This window comes from Lemur catta, chromosome 3, assembly GCF_020740605.2.
Source record: "Lemur catta isolate mLemCat1 chromosome 3, mLemCat1.pri, whole genome shotgun sequence".
Lineage (NCBI taxonomy): Eukaryota > Metazoa > Chordata > Mammalia > Primates > Lemuridae > Lemur > Lemur catta.
The window spans coordinates 114,933,098-114,952,354 of NC_059130.1; the positions used below are offsets into that span (position 1 = coordinate 114,933,098).

The window sequence follows — 19,257 nt, forward strand, 5'->3', positions numbered from 1 at the left end:
AGCTGCACCCTCTGCCAGACGGCAGGCCCCAGGCTCCCTCTGGCCAGAGGCTCTGTCTAGCCCACCCCACTGTGCCCACCCCAAGGAAATCGGGGGAGCCTGGCTACAGCTACACGAAGACTCTGAAGTTTTTCCAAGCCCTTTAATCTCTATTCTCTCATGGGATGCCCAAGATACCCCTTTGACGAATCTTCCTCATCCTTTTACAAATGAGGAAGACGAACCAGCTCAGCTACACCCGGAGCCGCAGCCCTCTAGAGGCAGGCCCGAGACCGCCGGGCTCACCCCGCAAACCCGTCTGCACACCCAGGCCTCGCAGGACAGGGTCGAAGATAACACAGATCTCCCTTCCTCCCTGTCATGGCTCTAGGACCCCAAGCCGCCTACAGACACCTTGACTCTTTATAAGCCTCCTCCCAGCGGGCAGGAGAGAACGATTTTCTTCCATGGGACGGGGCTGCCCCAAGGGAAAGAGGGGAGGTGTCCAGGCCAAAGCCATGAGGTGACACCCAAAGCTGGGGCCAAAGTGCTGCTCCCTCCTGAGTAACCTTCCTACCCGCCACCCCCAGCCAACGCCCTGGTGAAGGGGCCCTGGGCCACCCTCGAGGCCCACCTTGAGGAACTCGAGGAAGGCGGGCTTGGTGAGACAGGCCTTCTTGATGATGGACATGGCATTGGTGAAGTTGTTCACGTAGTCGCTGTACACGTCTAGCACCATGGACTTGGAGAACTGAAACAAGGTGCAGCCGTGAGCCGGGGAGGGCCACCTCGATGCAGGGGAGTGGTGGGGCGGCCGGCACCCCACCCTCACTTGGGGCCACAAGCTGAGCTGACGGCGCAGCCCAGACGACCTCAACAATCCCTTGAGGTGAGTGCACCCATCACCCCACGCAGGCGAGGAAACCAGGCTCAGAGAGGTGGAGAGGCTGGCCCGAGGGACAGGCAGGACCAGGCAGTGCCACGAGAGCCCAGGGGCCTTTGCCTCCCAGGTCTCCTTCCTTAGAGCAGCAGCCCAAGCCCATGGGTGCAGGGAGGCGAGGGCCAGCGCCCCTGGCCTCTTGCTGGGCCATGTGCCCCGGGTTGAGCTGCCAAGGGATGGTGTGCCTGGAGTCAGCCAACCCTCTCACCTGAGCCCCCTGACACAGTGACCCAGGATGTCAGATCTATGTAGCGAATCTACCAAGTGCTGTGGTTTTCAAAAAATAAGTTTTCTTTTAGCAGACCCCAACTACCTAAAACAGATCAAAAGTGGAGTTCCACCAAATGGACCCTCTCTTGCCTCATGAATCTCTGGGGCCCACAGACTCCAGTTTGAAAATCCAAGAATTCAGTACACCCCCTCATTCCACAGATGCAGAACCCCAGCCCAGAGAGGGTGCTGGACCTGCCCAAGGTTACAGAACTAAGCAGGGCCCAGAACCAGGTCTCCTGGATCATGGTCCAGTGCTCCTTCCCCGACACCACGGGGCATCCTCTTAGGGCCAGGGCTGTGGTGCGCGCCAGCATTTCAAAGAGTGAGGGAGCCTGTAACCTGCCGGGTGGCGGGCCACAGTGGCTAGGAGGCCACCCAGTCTCCAGGAGGGGCTGCCACCTGGGCAGAGCCAGAACAGCGACCTGGCTTCTGCGGTACCAAAGCCAGGCAGACATCTCCAAGGACACTTCAAGGTGCTACACCCACCCCAGCTTAGGCCCGGAAGACACAGAGTCCTGGCCACCTCTGGCCCCACTGGCTTGGACAAGGGGACCCGGCAGAGGCAGGAGGCTGTACTACATGACCCCTGGGGTCAGGCTGGCTGTGGTTTTACCTTGGTGGGCTGGGGAAGAGTTCGGGGACACCTACTGAGGCCACAAAGAGGTCCCCGATCTTCTCGGTGGAGTCCCACTCGGCCACACGGGAGGACAGGGCGATCTGGAACATGGAGTGGCAGTGCAGGATCTCCTTCACGCGGAAGAACACCACCTGGCACTTGCGGGCGCTCAGCACCTTGGGCTCCATCTCCATCAGGGGGTTGCGATAATCCTGCCGAGGGCGCAGGTGAGGCCGAAGGTCAGGCCACAGCCTCCCCTCCGCCCCCGCCTTCACGCAGCACTCGGCTGACCACGGTGGCCTCCTGTGGGGGGCACTTATCCCTCTCTCCTCGTGCATCCTTCTGGAAGGATCTCCGAGACTGTAGTGCTCCTGGCCTCCCTTTGGCCACCCACAACCAACCCCCCGTGACCTCCGTGTTGAGTTGGGGTGAAAGCCTGCAAGGGGCTCCTCGGAGGCTGGCCCTGTGTGGCTCTGCCCGTCACTGAGCCTGTCTGACAGTGGTAAGGACACCGTAGGCTCCCTTGCTCCGAGACCTAGCATCACCCTCTCCAATCAGCTTTGTCAGAAACAGGTGACGTTTTCATCGCTACCTGCCTGACGCCCGGGCTCCCTCTCTGTGGATCCAAACTCGGGAAGGGAAGACATGGGTGCCAGCACCCTGCTGCCCCGACTACTCCCTCTCCTGACGGCCTCACTCCCACAGCCCACGGCATCCCAGAGGAGTCACCGTTTCAGGGATTCAAACTACAGCCCAGGTTGGCACACCTGGTCACGGCACACGAGCATCTGCTCAGCAGTCCCTGGGCATCCTGATGGGAGAAAGGGGGGACCCTGCCTCTCACTCACCTCTAAGAGCCCCAGGATTGATGGGACACAGCCTGGCCCCAGGGGTGCACAGAGTGGCAAGGAAGACCCAGTCCCTTCCAGCACAATCGCGGCCGTATGCCCTCGACTCTCCAGGAGTCATTTCAAAGAATCCCAATGTCATTTCAGAAAACAGTCACTCCCGTGAACACAAGGGCCTCAGGGGTTCTCGGTGTCCCCATCTGGAGGTCCTACCGTCCCCATGAAACAGTGCTAGCTTTTGGCCCCTTTCCCTTAAAACTGCCCACAGTCCCCAAACACTCCCTGTAAAGTGTCCCTCTGGGGTCCTACCTGCCCTCTCCCCAGAGACCCCCGAGGACCCCCTGAAGTCACACCTGGAGTATCCGCTTCAGAGACTCCACGTAGCTGCCTTCGCTCTGTACGATGGAGCCCAGGATGTGCCTCCGGACCACCTGTGCAGGCCAGAAAGCACCATCAGGGCCTGGCGGGGGCTGCCCTCCCTGCCAGAGCCCCCGCCCACCTGAGAGAAGTGCCCGTGCTCCCCAGGCCGTGGGACGGAGGAAGGAGGAAGGAGGGGCAAGCCCCTCGGCACACGCACATCTGGGGATGGGGGGTCACTGCCTCTCCTGCATGGTGATGAGGAACGGCCTCCCACTTTGGACAACTCTAACAGAAAACTCTTTCTTAGACTGAACTGAAACCTCAGCGCCCACCACTTGCTGTGCACAGAATCCGTGAGCAATCTTTCTTCCACAGGACAATCCTGAGGGTGCCCTCCCTGCCCACCAGCGGTCCCTGCTTCTGGCTAAACAGCCCCAGTTCCTTCTCCTTTCCCTCTCACCATCCTGACCTCTCCCCTCCTCCCCGAATCAGCACCCAGAAGTACGGACACAGCAGGGACCGTCATCCCCAGCTGCAGCCTGACCAGCACCCAGTCAAGCACGGCGTGACTCAAGCCTCCCTCACCTGGATACAGCAGAGCGGTGGCCCCAAACTCTGTTGCACCCTGGTATCACGTGGGAATTCTACGGCTCCCTCTCCACTCTGAGTTGGCATGGGGTGCCCCCTGAATATCAGGGATTTTTAAATCTTCCCAGGTGACTCCATTGTGCAGCAAAGTTGGGATGTCACTCACAAAAGGAGTCACATGTGGGGTGTCCGAGGGAGCAGCCTGTCTGCCTTGATCCAGGGTTGGGAGGGTGACTAAGCCTTACTCTACCCCCACGGGGGTTCTGAGAGTCAATCACACACCCCTAGGGCCCCTCCCCCGCCCTGCTTGCCTGGCACCTCCCCGCCTCTGGCGCACCCTTCTCATCTCTCCCCACTGCCCTGCCCATGGCCCACACGGCCCTGGCAGATGGGCAAGGCCACCGTCCTGCAAGCTGTCCCACAGCTGGATGCACTGTTGACAATCCCCAGGTGTCCAGGCGGCACCAGGAGCAGAGTTCTAACCCTCGGCACTTGGACGTTTGGGCCTGAGGCTGTCCTGTGCCTCCTGGGATCTTTACCAGCTGCCCTGGCCTCTGTCCACCAGATGCCAGCAGCAACCACCAAAAACGTCTCCAGACTTTGCCAACTGTCTCTTCGGGGTAAAAATCAGCCTCGATTGAGGGCTGACTGCTGGCCCAGAGTAATTGACATTGCCTGATCCAGGAAACGCCAGGCAGCAGCAGGAGGGGAGGCCTAAACTGTGAGCTGGAGGCAGGGGTCCCCCCAGGCTCCCTGACAGAGCCCCGCTGCGCTGGGGCGTCACCAACTCAAATGCTGTTCAGGGAGGGCAGGTGGCGCATAAGAGGGAAGCGGGCGGAAAGAATGCCGTGAACCGGAGAGCGCGTGCCCAAGAGGAAGCTGCTCCTCCTCGGCTCCGGCCAGCTGCTGCCGGCAGGGACCTGGGCCAGTGTGGCTCTATCCTCCTGATTTCCAAAAGAGGCCAAACATCAGGATTTTCTGCCAACCAAAAAATGGTCAAATCCTGCTACCCAGACACACCCTTATAGCCAGAGGAACCAGGGATCTCACCCGCTATTGGTGGTTGGCAAAACGCAGACTGGGGGGGGTGGGCGGAGGAAGCACGCCTGGGCCACCCCGACCTCAGCGCAAAGCTCTGGGAGGAGGAAGACATCGCTGAGAGCCCCGGCTCTGGCAGAAGCCAGTGGTAGCTCTGAGGCCCAGGGTGGGGACAGGTGACCCAGGCTGGGGACAGGTGGACCAGGGCGGGGGCTCCCTGCGATCCCTTCCTTCACACAGCGCCTTAGTTAGAAGCAGTGATCAGCACCCGCTCTGGTTGCCATGGGGAGAGGCGAGCAATCCAGACGCTGGGATCCCCCTGCCCCCCAAACCACAGCGTGGAGGCCGTGTCCAATCTGGAACGCCCTTGCAGCCAGCTGCAAAGAGAGCCCAGGAGGCCCCACCCAGATGGTCACTTCCCCTTCAAGACCCAGACCAGCGTGGCCCCAGGGAGCAGGCTGGGACCCGCCCCCCGCCCACTTCAGCCCCCACAGACCTGCTGAGGGCTCAGGCCGTCTGGCATGGGGCCCAGCTCCGGGGCTGGGGGCTTGATGTCCGAGACACTGACCTCCAGGAGCCCCATGTCCTCCTCCTCAGAGTCACCTGGAAAGTCAGACAGGCTGATGACACGGTGACAGCACAGCCCACTCAGGCCCCAGGAGCTGAGAAACCCTCAGACCAGCCCTGGACCTGAGTCCAAGGGCACAAGCAGCTCCCAGGGCCAGACGGGGTTACAGCGACTCACTGGTGCACTCTCAGGTGTCCCCTGCTACACCCAGGGCCTGGAACAGCCCACCTGTAACGCACACACATGAGTGGGAGCAGGTGGGTGAGCCAGGGAGCAAACGGAGGGGCACAAAGCCGCATCCTACAGGGCCTGGACTCTCAGAGTCAACTGCCAGAAGCCTCCGTCCCTGCTCAGGCCACCCGCTCAGCCTGGCGGAGGCCAGCCACTATGTCCCCACTGCTAGGCACTAAAAATAGTTTTCTTCTGGACGCCTGAAAGGGGGAACAAAACAAACCCCGAGAAGAATGGGACAGCTTGGCTTTACACTTTCTTTTCTAAAAAAATAATGCAAAGACCTAAAAGGGAAAAAGTTCCGCTGGAGTCTGACAGGGAACCCCGGACACAGGTCAAGTGGGTCTCCGATGGAGGATGGGGACAGAAGGAGCCCCAGGCCTCCAGGACAGCAGGGAAGGCACGAGGGTCCTGGGAGGGGTCCAGCCCCCACACAGGGAGGCACAGGCGCAGGGACCTGTGACCCCAGCGGCTCAGTGCCTCTGACACCCGGTGGCAGCTGTGGGCAGCAGGAAGTGGACGCAGTGGGGAGGCTGGGGAAGAAGGAGAAGTGGCAGCAACCCCAGGGGGCAGAGGGAGCAGGGACACCCAGGCAGGCCCTTACCTGAGCAGGAGACAGAGGAGGAGGAGGAGGAGGGACAGCGGACAACAGCGTGGGGGTGGCCCTCCTGCCTGGCCCACATGACGCCCCGGGCATCGCTACGCACCCAGCACAGCCGCCGGCCCCGCGGCTTCCTCTTCCCCCACACGCCGCTGGGTAACATTCTTGGCCTGTGACTCGAGCCCTGCCTGTCTATTAATAACACCCCTGGGGGAGGGTCACTTTAGGAGGGAGCTGGCTCATGGGCGGGGTGGGGACAGTGCAGGCCAGCCTAGGGCTGGGGAGGGTGACCTGGGGAGGGCTCCCAGACAGCCAGCCTGGCCACCCTGTCCTTTCTTAGAGCCATCCCAATAAGTTTAGAATGGCCACCCGGCCTGTCCCCTCCCTCGTCGGGGGCCAGTGGTCCTCCAGAAGTGGGGGGAACATGGACATTTACTGAGTACCCAGCCTATGCCAGGCACGTACATGCCACACCAAACGCAGAGTGGTGGGGTTCAACCCATTTTACAGATGAGGAACCTGCCACTCGGGAGGGGAAGAAGTGCAAGGTGACAGCCAGGAGGCACAGAGCCAGGACGTGACCAGGTCACTGTGAGGCCATCATGGCACCAAGGCCTCCACTGAGTGACCAACCACCCACCCAGAATAACGCCTGCCACACAGGGCTCTCTCCACACACGACCTGTCATCCTCACCACGGCCCCAGAGACAGATGCCATTATTAGCCCCACTGTACAGATGAGGAAACTGAGGCACAGAGAGGTTAAACTACAGAACTTTCCAAGAGGGTGCAGGCTCTCACAGTTCTCCCTGGCTTGAAGCCCACATTCCTTCCACTGCACCAGGCTGTATGCTGAGGGTGGGCGGCAGGCTCCCCCCAAACAAGGCCTCCAAGGAGAACTGGCAACCCCAGAATTCCGCCCACTGACTGTTAGCCCACTGTACTGGCATTTCTTGTCTCCTTGTCTGTCACCCCGAAAGACGTGAGTTGCGTGAGGCAGGGGCTGGGTCTCCTTGACCCTGTGCCCCCAAGCCTGGGAACACACCATGGGCCCTGTCTGGGCATTCTCTGGGGGAGGAGACCAGAGCCCTGGTGGGGACCAGGAGTGAGGGGTGGGCACCTGAGGGGAGCTTCAGGGGAACAGGGGGGCAGGACATGTGTTCAAAGCTGTCCCAAGGCCTTAGGACAGTTCCTGGCATATAGTTGATGCTTAATAAAACTTGTTGCATGGGCCGGGCGCAGTGGCTCACGCCTGTAATCCTAGCACTCTGGGAGGCCAAGGCGGGTGGATCACTCGAGGTCAGGAGTTCGAGACCAGCCTGAGCAAGAGTGAGACCCCGTCTCTACTAAAAAATAGAAAGAAATTATCTGGCCAACTAAAATATATATATAGAAAAAATTAGCCGGGCATGGTGGCGCATGCCTGTCTGTGGTCCCAGCTACTCAGGAGGCTGAGGCAGTAGGATCGCTTAAGCCCAGGAGTTTGAGGTTGCTGTGAGCTAGGCTGACGCCACGGCACTCACTCTAGCCCGGGCAACACAGCAAGACTCTGTCTCAAAAAAAAAAAAAAAAAACTTGTTGCATGAATGATCAATCAATTGATCAAATCTGACCATGGGACACCTCTGCCTAAAACCCTCTAATGACCTTCCAGTGTCCTTAAGATCAAGGGCAGATGCTGACCGGGCCCTGATCTCTCATCCTGCCCTCACTACAGCCAGATAAGGCCTCCTCCATCCCTGTGTGTCCTCAGGCAAGTGACAAAAGCCCTCTGTGCCTGTTCCCTCTCCCGCAGCATGGAACGTGAGAGTCCTCTGTACCTCATTTGGTGCTGACAAGGATTAAGTGAGGAACTGCAGGCTCTTAGGAGAGTGCCCGGCACACGATAAATACGCCATCAAGGCTAACTGGCGTGAACACCATCTCCCGAACGTCTCATACTTTCCCACCTCTGGGCCTTTGCACATGCTGGCTTCCTCTGCCTGGTGACCTGGGCCTCCTCCTCCTTCCCTGACCTGAGTCCACCTCACTTCCTAGATGCTCCCCCAGGGTCCCCACCATACCACCTATCAATCTGTCCTGTCATTTCCCATTTATGTGTGGTGTCCCCCACTGTGCCAGGAGCCAGCCCCTGGAGGAAAGGCTGATAAATTCGTCTTGGCGTCCCCGCATGCAGCACAAGGTGGGGCACTTAGTAGGTGTTCAATAAACATTGGCTGGTTGGAGAGATGGGTGGATGGATATGGGAGGCAGTGAACAGGGACGTGCAAGGATGAGGCCCAGTGAGCCAGACCTCAGGGGCAGGAGGCCCAGACAGCCATGACAAAGGCAGGGCAGGGAGGCTGGGGGAGAGGCCCACCTCTCCCAGAAGAGGCAGGACATGTCTCCAGGGAGCGGGAAGCAAGCTGGGACAAGGACATTTGGGACTCTGCCCCCAACCCTTACTGCCAGAGGAGGCCAGACACCCACGTGGCACCCCCACCCAGCATGACCTCAGGGGGATGGGGCAAAAACTCACCCTCTCCCACCCCCCAGCCTAGAGCTGGGTGCCAGACCCCACTGGCCCAAGCAGTGCCTCACCGAGGACATCCTTCCTGTGCAGAAAGGTGACCTTGCGCATGACGGCCATCCTCGTCTTCTCCAGCCCATCCTTGGTCCCGCTCTTGGCGGCCTTCATGAGCTGGGTCATCTGAGCAAAGGTAGAGAGATGCATCAGGGAAGCCAAGCGAGGGCCTGGGACACCTACCCCCAAGGGCCCCCCACCTCCCCGGCCTCGGCCCGGACTACAGAGGACAAAACCACCCAGCCACTTCCCTCCCAGGTCAGTGAGCAGAGGCCAAGGACAACGGTAGGGGTGAGACGGTACATTCATGCCCTGGGGGTCTCCCTGTGGGAACCCTCTTTATGGGCAAGGGGAGGCCCTAGCCAATTTTAGGGGAGGCTGGAGGCCTGGAGTCCTGGGCCTCAATTCAAGTCCCAGCTCTGCCACTCCCTAGTGGCACGACACTGGACAAGTCACTTAACCTCACTGAGCCTCAGTTTCCTCAGGTAAAACCAAGGTAACAGCAATATCCACCCGTGCCCGGGGCCGTGAGCACTAAACAGCCCAGGTCTGGGAAAGCAACACGTGCCGTACAAACGCTGGATGTGATTTTAGGAGCAACTAAGAAGAGGTGCAAACACACTCTTATCCCATATGCCGAACCCAAGTGAGGAACCCCAACCCTTGCCCCGCCCCCCAAACAGCCAGGTTTCTTACTGAGCCGCTGCCCGGGAAAAAGGGGGAAAGGCTGAAGTTGCCAGAAAGCAAGATGCAGCTTCCCGTGGCGGGGCCGGGATCCGTGCACGCTGCTGCAGCAAGCTAAGCGGTCCGTGGAGCCCGAGGAGGACACACGCCCAGGACAGGGAAGCAGACACCTGGGTGCTGGGGGAGCCCAGGCCTGAGAAGAGAGCTGCTGGCCCCCCGGCGCCAGCCCCACCCCAGCCCTGGTGTCTTTTCCAACACACAGCTGCAGCGGCACCAGCCAATAGAAGGTTCTGCAATGACGGAAACGTTTTCCATCTGCACTGTCCAATATGGGAGCCACTGGCCACGTGTGACTACTGAGCACCTGAAATCTGCGGGTACGACTTAGGACTCTAATTCCTAATTATATTTAATTATAAAGAATTTCAGTTTAACAGCCACATGACTATCATCATGGACAGCATAGTTCTAGAAAAACCTTCTCCTTCCAAAAACTCCCTGCGGAAGGTGGGAGCACTAATCTGGGGGGGGCCTGGTCCCCCGTTCTCACTGTCTCCTCTGACAACCCCGTGGTTCCCCACTTAAGGGCCCAAGCACTTCTGGAGGTCTGGGCAAGGAAGGCAGGTGGGGCACCGTGTGCGGACAGGCAGAGGTGGTGGCTTTTCAGGAACAAGGCCTACTTTCTGGAAGCCACCAGCAGCAGGAAAAGGGAAGGAAGTCCCCAGCCCCTCTCTACATCTACAGGGTACAATTCTAGAGCCACAATACAAGGCCTTCCTGGGGCAGTGATCATGGACATCTTTGGGAATCTAGTGGGAAGGACAGATGCCGACCCCAGAAACTGCCCACGGACGCTCATCCTTCCCTGGGGTCACTGCCCCAGAGACCGGAAGCCTCTGATCCAAAGCCCAGCTCCTGTCCTGCCGTAAAGTATCAACAGGCCATCCTGTGAACCCCCCAAAGTGGTGTTTAGGGGAATCATCTGAGGCCCTTCTCTTGGCATCTTCCTGGGCAAAAGGCAAACACCCCTGAAGGGTCCCTGAGTCAACCTGCCACATCCACCCGTCCACACAGCGTGGGACCATGCCCGGGGGAGGCCCCTGGTCTTAGACTCTGCCCTTCGCTTGTTCCCTGCTCCTCTCGGAGCCTCGGCTTCCTCAGAGTTAACCCTGCCCCACCCTGGGTCACGGGCCTGGCGGGAGGTGTCTGTGAAAGGGCCTCACAGGCTCTAGTGTCCCTCCTCCCCCTCCTCCCCCTCCCCCTCCTCCCCCTCCTCCCCCTCCTCCTCCTCCTCTACCTCCTCCTGGGAGGCCCCAGGTTCTGACAAGCTGCAGGATGGAGAACACCCAGGCTCTGGCATGTGGCAGACCCGAATTGGAACCCCCGTGTGACCACCGGCCAGGTACTTGACTCGCCTCAGGCTAAATGATGGCAGAGACACAGCTGCCCCAGCATGCCACGGGGACAAGACGGTCAGGCACAAAGGTAACAAAGGGCACCGTCCACAGAGCCCCAGGCCAAGCACAGCACCGAGCACCTGACAGACCTGCCTATCAGAGCCCCACACCCACCCTGGGGGCTGGTGCTATTAATGCCCCCTTCCACGGGCAAGGAAACCGAGGCTCAGAGAGGCCAAAGGGCCTGCCCAGGATCACACAGCAAGGATGTGGTAAGATTGGGGTTCGAACCCAGGCCCACAGGCCTCCAAAGCCCAAGCTTTCGGCCAGGACTCACAGGAAGTGGTCAATTAATGGAAGCTACTATTTCAGTATCATCATTATCCAAAAGTCTGAGTCCAATCTGAGAAGAGGGTGCCGCACTTTCTCCTACACACTTCCTCATCCCGGATCTCTCAGAACAGCCTGGAGGGGTAGGAACGGCCAATGTCACCAACACTCACATTTTTCAAAGTGCAGCCCAATCCCACCCACAATGGTTATTAAATGCACAGATTCCTGGGCCCTGCCCCAGACCTACAGAATCAGCACCCCTGAGGGTGGTGCTCAGGAATCTGCATTTTGATGAAGCACCCGGGTGATTCTGAGGGCCCTAGAGTTTGAAAACCCACCCGGGAATGCTTACGGACCACCAGGCGTCTTTCACTTGCGGGTGGAGAGAAAGACACAGGCAAGAATCCGGAAGGGAACATGTGGCTTAAGGCCTCGACCAGTTCCAGCACAGACGTAAGTGCAGCCAGGTGCCAGGTGCCAGGTGTCGGGGGCAGCCCTGGGGCTCAGAGGCAGGCACTGGAGGCTCAAGCCCACCCTGAGGCCCCACGACGGCAGGAAAGCCCCATGGAGGTAGCTCGGCTGGAAGCGGCCCATGCAGGACGTGGGGGGGACAGACAATACCTTCCAATCGTACTTGTGCTTCAGCTCCTGCATGTCTCTCCCCCCAACTCTCAAAGCCAAGATGTCTCTCTTAGTCCTGGCGTATCTCTCCTTTAGCCTAGTCAGGTCTGGAGAAAGCTGGAGCCCCCAAGCGGCCAGGCAGAAGGAGAGCAGGTGAGAGGAGCAGGCGGGACAGGGAGGAGACAAAACACAGACAACAGGAGAAAGGAGACTCAGGTGAAGTGGTGGACGGTGACTTGGGGCAGGTGGGATCTGACAGCCCAGGTCCCAAGCAGCAGTCCGGCCAGGTCCTGCCTGGAATCCGTTCCAGCCATGTCCAACCCCAACATGCCAGGCGGCTGGGGGCTGGGTCTCTGCAGCCGGGAATCCAGATGCTGGGGAGGGGAGGTGGGAGGGTCACAAGCCCAGGCCCTCCTCTCTCAGGGAAGGGGAAGAATGTTCTGAAGATACAGACTGTGTCTTCTCCTCATACTTGTAGCCCTGCATGGGGCTTATAACATGGAGGTTCTCAGTAAGTCTGTGAGATGGATGGATGGATGGCAGGTGGATGGACGGGTGCAGTGGGGGGTGGGGGACAAGGGAATGAATGGGTAAGTGGACAAATGCATAGAAAGATGGATGAATAGGTAGAGGGATGCTTGGGCAGATGGACGGACAACAGACAGGTGGATGGGTAGATAGGCTCACGGATGGATGGATGGATGAACAGATAGATGGACAAATAAATGGGCGAACACACGATTACATTTGGTTGGGTGATGGTATAGCTGAGCAAATGAACAGATGGATGGATGAAGAGACAGTCACATGAAGGAATAAAAGGATGGATGGGTAGGTGAATGGATAAAGGCAGTGCTGTGCTGGTAACTTTAACAACCAGTTCTCCAGGAAAAAGAGCCCTGCTCTGTAGCATTTCCACAGCGTGAATACTCCCGCCATGGCCAATTTCAAGCTACCAAGGTGACATCATTGAATGTGGATTTGTAGGAGAGATGCACACAATTGGTTCTTGAGTTTGTGTGAGCTGGCACAAGCTGACTCCAGCACACAACTGGAGGAATGGGTGGATGGATGAAGAGAGGGATGAGTAAGGAGAGGAAGGGACAGATGGAAGGATCAATCGATCCATCCATCGATGAGCAACTGGATGGAGGGATACACAGATGACTGGCTTACAGACCATCTTGGAGGATGGACAGATGGACAGAAGAACAAGACAGTCAAATGCATGAACTGTATGAGCAACAGTGATGCTTGGTAAAGTACACAGAAGACCAAGGCAGGGGCTACTTCCAGCGAAGTAGACAGGTAGAAGGATTAGGAGTCTGAGCTTCGGAGGCAGGTAGGCCTACATTCCAATCACGGCTCCCGCTTCCCAGCTGGAAAGGTCTCCTTACCGCTCTGAACTGCAGCCTCCTCACTGGTAAAGGAAGTGGCCATAGTAAGAGCTACTTCATAGGGTTGTTAAGAAAATTAAATGGACACTACGTGTAAAGCCCAGAGCTTAGTAAGTACTCAAAAGATGGAAGCCATTATTACTGTATTTTTAAAATTGTAAGTACTCCATATTTGTTGAATAGATGGATAGTTGGATGGATGGATGGGTGGATGGGTGGGTGGGCAGATGAATGGATGGGTAGATGAGCTATTTTCATCCATGTATGATGTTGAGTTCTGACTCTACCAACTAACTTACTGGCTGTGTGACCCTAACCACATCACTTAACCTCTCTGAGCTTCATATAGGTTTTCTGATCAACAAAATGAGAATCTTAATGACAATAATACTGGCCACTCTAGGGTATGAGGAAAATTAAATGAAATGCTTTGTAAACTGTCCCATGCCAGGCAAATGTTCAGTATCCTTATGAAGAGAAGTACACAGAACAGGGAACCTTCTGAATGTTACCCAGACTCCCAAAGAACTGGAGAGTTTGGGGCTCATACCAAGTCCTATTCATCTATAAAAAAGCTTAACACAATGAAAAACCATAGGCCCTGGGCCTCTTGGTGCCCCTCTCCTCTCTCAGAGCCAGAAGAACTAGAAAATGTTGGGACCAGAGGTCACTTGCTGAGTTGGCAGATCAGAGCAGGGGTGTGGACAAGGCTGAAGCCACAGCTGGCATTTCTGTAATGAACCCACGAGTTCTGCACAGTTCCCTGCCCAGCTGCATCACAGAGACCTCGATTACAAAGAGGTCACAGTCACAGAGTGAAAGAGTTCAGTGCAGCCCATCCCACAACTGGAAAAAACCTCCCACTGACCATGGGTAGCAACCAGCAGGATAACCTGTTAACGTAACAGGATGCGGTGGCTGCTTACGTTTGGGTCAGGTGCTTCTAAAGAGGTCCCTCGGCAGATCCCGGTCACTTTCTTTGGCAAGAGTCCGCTTGCCTAGGACTGGCCTCCCCAGACTCTTGCAGCTGGGCAGGGTGCCAGGCCCACAGTCAGACTCCAAGGACAGGACAAAACACTTCCGCAGCCCCCTGCGGCCCCGTGCCCCACAGCACACACAGCACACAGCCAGGCAGGGGCGGCCCTGAAACATGCAGCTGCTGCGATGCCAGGTGTGCGAGCAGGTGCACCCTGGGAGCTAAGGAGGGTGACGCACCACAGGCAGGGCTCAGCATGCACCCCTGGGCAGAAGTGGGCACCACAGGAAAATCCCCTCCACAAGCTCCTGTTGCCTGGAGCCTGCTGGTCAGGGAGCAGGTGGGCCTTGGTCATGGCCAGAGAAAGAGTCCTCGTGGTTAGGACAATTCCAAGAACTATGCCACATAGTTTGTCTGCTGAGAAAGGGTCCAAAGCCTCCAGCCTGAGCATGTGAGGGAAAAGAGCTCACTGGGAAGTCCCCAGGGCCAGGCCATGGTGAACTGCAGCCCAGAATTTTTTGGAGTGCTTTGTGGGCACCTTGCACTCCCTGGGGCTGGAGAGCTGCTCAAAAGGCCAATTTCCAGGCTCTACACAAACTACGAACCAGAGTGCCTGGAAGGGAGGCCCCGGCAGCTGCGATTTGAACCAGGTACCCACACGACTCTGACCCCCATGCGAGTCTGAGGACTGCCACTGGAGAGCCCGAATTCAGCGTCTCCATCGCCCCTTCCCTCTGAGAGATGCCTACAGTTCCCTCCCAGTCCCCGGCAAGAAGCCAGAGGCCTGGGACAGTGACCATGGACATGGGAGAGGAAGGAGGAAGGATGCCAGAGGCTGAGACTCAGAGGCTGGACCAGGACTCAAGAGTCCCATCTGGTCACACCGTCCAGAGCAGGACTGAGACGCACGGGTCCTGCCCACATGGAGACGCCACCCAGGGGTCTTGGGGGATTCAAAACCAAAAGCATAACCTCCTCTTCCCTAAAGCGGTGCGCGCTCCTGCTTCTGAGCTACACGGAGCAGAAGGAGGCCATTCCTGGGCTTTTGCCTGGGCCGTTCCGCCAACCTGGAACACCTTTCCCATCTCCTCTGGCTACTGAGCCCGGCTCCTGAGCCGGCTCCTGGGCCTCTGCGAGGCCTCCTTGGACTGATCGCGTCAGCCCCCACCCACGTCAGGCATGTGGCCAGGCTGGAGTCAAGCTCGTGTTTACATGGAGGAATTTTTGTCTTCATTTTTGACAAATCGTTTCACATTCGGTATCTCCTCCGAGACCATAAAGGTTCACCGAGCCTGGGTCAGGTCCTCCTGTTCCCGTGTATCCCAACCCACAGGCGAACATATGGATTGGGCACACAGTAAGTGTCATGAATGGTTCACTTTTAGGCTGGCAAGACACGAAGGCCGGTTTGTACAGTGCAGCCGTGGAGGCCCCTCCCTGGGAAGACGGGGCCCGGCGAGACCTCCTCAGCCCCAGCCTGCTCAGAATCTGCGGAGCCCATCGTGGTCTGAGGGACGGACTCTCAGGTGTGGGTGCTGCTCTGGCCAGCATGCCTCTCCCAGAGAGGACCCCCAAACTCAGAAAAGGGCAGGAGGTGCCAGCAGAGTCTTGGAAGCCTGCAGGTGAGGCATAAGCTGGCCCCATAATCCCAGCCCGACCTGGGCCCCTGCCAGGTGGTAGGACACAGGTGGAGCTCTGCTGCCTGTCTGCGTCTTTCTAAAAGGAGCCCGAGAGGGACCCGTCCCCTCTGCTCAGGCAGGGCCTGCGAGAAGCTGCTCCCACGAAATCCCACATCTTGGCATGGACAGACTGCCTTCCAGTGGCTTCTACAGAACAACGTGGGAGGGGTGAGGGCACCCAGGAAAGGAGGAAACAGATGGTCTGTCCCCCTCTCAGCTTCAGGGGCTCCCTCCATGGAACAGGCAGAAGGATCCCTGCTCCAGGCAGAAACACCAGAAAAACCAAGTGCGTGACGGCACACGAGAAGCCGTGGAAAGAAGCTTCCAGGCCGCTCTGGCTCAGCCACGGCAGCCCCTGCTCTCCCCTTCCGCTGGGCAGAGAGGACCGTGTGGGCTGAGGACTGGTCTGAGGATCACCCAGTAGGACAGGGGGATCGAGTGATTCGACCCAAGTGCCAGCTCTCCTCGATTGGTCGGGCTGCCTGGAGCATGGTGTTGAGAGGGTTCTGAGGCCTGATCTGAGCCCGCGAAGCCTCTGCCGTAGCCATGGGGGCAGCACCTGTGCCAGGGCTCTCCACAGCCAACAGCAGGCCCTGGGCGTCACCTCCTGCTTCGGGATGGCCTGGGCTGCCTGCCCCGCTCTCGCCACACACTTCCAGATGTCAGTCTCAGGCCCGGCCCTCACCACCCACTCGCCCCCTCCCCGAAGGGGTCTCGGTGCCCTAAGAGGCACCCCTGTCCCCTCACCTTGGGCTGGAAGGACACTCGGTGCTTGGTGGGCTCGACCTCTGGCTTGGTGTCCTCCCCGGAGCCCTCGCTGTAGCTCTCAAACTCGCTGGAGCTCCAGCCTAGGTCCTCCGCCTCCCGCGGAGCCCCGTCCCGGTGCACATCCTCGTACAGCAGGTTCCTCTCCGCCCCTGCGGCCGAGGGACAGCCGGTGAGCCCAGGCCCTGAGACCAAGCCCCCAGACTTCAAGCTCGGTAAGGGGTGGGGAGGACATGGGGGGCCTGGAGCTCCAGCTGCACTTCCTGCACCATGAAACGGAGGCGGTGACAATACACCACCCACCTCATAGGCAGCAGGAGAAACCAGGGAGAGCACGAGAAGCGTGTCAGACACACAGGGGCTCACTAATTTCCTCTTGCCATCAGCCTTGCTTTGCTGTGATCTGAGTGCTCGTTCTGGGCATTTTTTGCTGGAGAAGAGAAGACCCAGGGTCAAGTCCTGGCTCTGGCCCACAGCGTCCTCGGGGGTGAAGCAGAGACTGTTGGGACCTTAAAAGCGTCAGCACAGGAAAGAGCTGGCACGGAGCCGGCCCAGGGCAGGGCTTCATAAATGTCACTCCCTGCCTACGGACCCCTCACCCTAGATCTGAGTCCCCATGTGGGTCCAGGACAGTCCGGTAGGGGGCGCACCTGGCCCAGCGTCCGGGAGTGGTCCTTCTCCAAACCCCACAGGAAATGCCTTGGCCTGAAAATGTGGGGACAAAGAGCTGAGAGTCTCCTCCTCTACAGGGACGGGTCCCCAGGGCCAGGGCACTCTTGGGGCCCTTCCCAGTGGGGTGTGAGATGTTACTTTAAGGCTGAAGCAGGAAAACCTCTGTCTCGAGGCTGGAGCACAGGGGTCCCAGCCCCAGTCCCGTCACTGGGTGATCTTGGGGAAGGCCCTTTGCCCTCTGGGTTTCGTTGCTTCATCTGTCACCTGCACAAGAGCCAGAGACCTCACAAAAGTGGGGTCAGACCCCAGAAAGTGCATGAAGATGAAAATGCTTTTGTCAACAGAGAAGAAATACAGCATTGGGAAGGGTTTAAAAGGTCTGCTCAGCCAGGTGTGGTGGTTCCCACTTGCAATCCCAGGCGCTTGGGAGGCTGAGGTGGGAGGAGGGCTTGAGGCCAGGAGTTCGAGGCTGTAGGGGTGCGCTATGATCACACCTGTGAATACCCACTCCAGCCTGGGCAAGGTAGCGAGACCCAGTCTCCAAAAAAAAATCATCTGCTCAGAAACAACTGTGCCACAGACCTGGGAGCCTTGGTTGTCAGAGACCGCTCTGCAAAATGCAGATGATAACAAGCTGATGGGCAAGTAAATGAAACATGGCCAAGATGCCCTTAGGAAAGAGCCGGGCACATGGCACACACTGGACCAGAAGCAGTGAGGCCTCACTCGTGGTCGCTCTGGGTGGGCACAGGTGTCATCCCACTGACCCAGAGCCCCCAGCTCCACCCCAGGAAGACTAGTGGGGGGCACTGGCGAAAGGCGAGGAGATCCTGAGCCAAGAAACAAAACAGATGTGCTAAGGCTGAGCGGAGACTCGGGTCCCAGGACCAGGAGAGAACACGGGTTATTTTTAAGCAAAAGACAATAGTGACTAACGCCTCCAGAGAGTGTAGCAGCTGTGACCTTTGCTGCTCGTCCTCTTACTGCCATGGAGGCCCCAAGCCTAGTGACCAGAAAGGCAGAGCTCAGTTTTACAGATGAGCCAACTGAGACCCAGAGAAATCAAGCCGTTCTCTGTCTGAACTTTCCCAAAGGCCTGTGAGCTCAGGATATTTTTGTTTTATACGAAGCAGCCAAGGCCCAAAGGCACAGAGCCCTGTGCCCAAATCAGTGGCAGAGCTGGGATTTGAACCCAGGGCTGTGTGTGTCCCCTGGCACACACAGCCTGCCCTTGGCTGACAACCTCCTCTCTGAGCCCTCGCTGAGCCCACGTCAGTTCCGGGCTGGCCAGCACTGGGACACTTGGCAGGTGAAACTCTAACAGCAAAGCCTGCAGTGGCCCCGTGTGTGGAGCGCCCACCCAGAGCCAGGCCCCGCGCTGAGCTCCTTATGGCTGTGTTTCACTCCACCCTCTACAGCCCTGTGGGTGGGGATCCCGGGGTGGGGATCGTGGTCTTCAATTTGCAGGCTCAGAGCTGGAACTCCCAGGCCACCCGCTCTTAACCACCTCAAGGTAGGATGGCAAGGACGTGCCATATCCTCCCAGCCCCTGCGGTGAGGGGGGTGGGAGGGGGTGTCGCTTGATTTGATTCAGGTGGGAAAATAGTCCAAAGGGGTTAAACAACACTGAGGCCCCTCAGCCACTCAGACCTCCTGCCAGCCCCGGGACGTTACTGTAAAACCCCACTACCTCCCAATGCAGTATTCCATTTCCCCACCTCCCTGGATTCAAATGAGCTACCAGCAAGAAAATGCACTCTAAGCACATCTCAGGCATGCTAAAGGACGAGCATATCATTGGCCCATCTGTCCCTATTCCTGGGACAACAGTCAGGAGCGTGGCTCTGGGGCCCTTAGGCCTCATCATGTTGTCTGTGTGACTCTCCCATCGGACTGCGTGCTGCCCAAGGGTGGTTACAGCTGCTTAGACTAGGAGCTTCTCAAAAGCAGGGGCTGTTTCCCCCATTAGATGGAGAGCCTCTGAAAATAGGCAGAGTAAAACAAAGCAGGTGCGGTGGCTCATGCCTGTAATCCCAGCAGCTTGAGAGGCCAAGGCAGGAGGATTGCTTGAGGCCAGGAGTTTGAGGCCAGCCTGGGCAACATAGTAAGATGCCATCTCTACAAAAA

General features: G+C 58.2%; 1 protein-coding gene across 12 annotated transcripts in view; it reads right to left on the reverse strand.

Annotated features, from left to right (window-relative positions):
* The window catches only part of ARHGEF10L (Rho guanine nucleotide exchange factor 10 like), a 138,484-nt gene that overhangs the window by 63,186 nt on the left and 56,041 nt on the right, over positions 1-19,257 (reverse strand). For 6 of the 12 annotated variants that reach the window (XM_045548582.1, XM_045548581.1, XM_045548579.1 and 3 more), the window contains 7 exons: positions 16,441-16,610; positions 11,642-11,758; positions 8,624-8,732; positions 5,139-5,245; positions 3,010-3,087; positions 1,841-2,020; positions 614-730 (listed from right to left, as the gene is read on the reverse strand). In XM_045548582.1, the coding sequence (XP_045404538.1) occupies positions 614-730; positions 1,841-2,020; positions 3,010-3,087; positions 5,139-5,245; positions 8,624-8,732; positions 11,642-11,758; positions 16,441-16,610 (878 nt within the window). Of the gene's footprint in view, positions 1-613; positions 731-1,840; positions 2,021-3,009; positions 3,088-5,138; positions 5,246-6,045; positions 6,238-8,623; positions 8,757-11,641; positions 11,759-16,440; positions 16,611-17,108; positions 17,163-19,257 lie in introns of those variants that run through there. The other 6 variants (XM_045548585.1, XM_045548584.1, XM_045548590.1 and 3 more) reach the window with 5 other exon arrangements.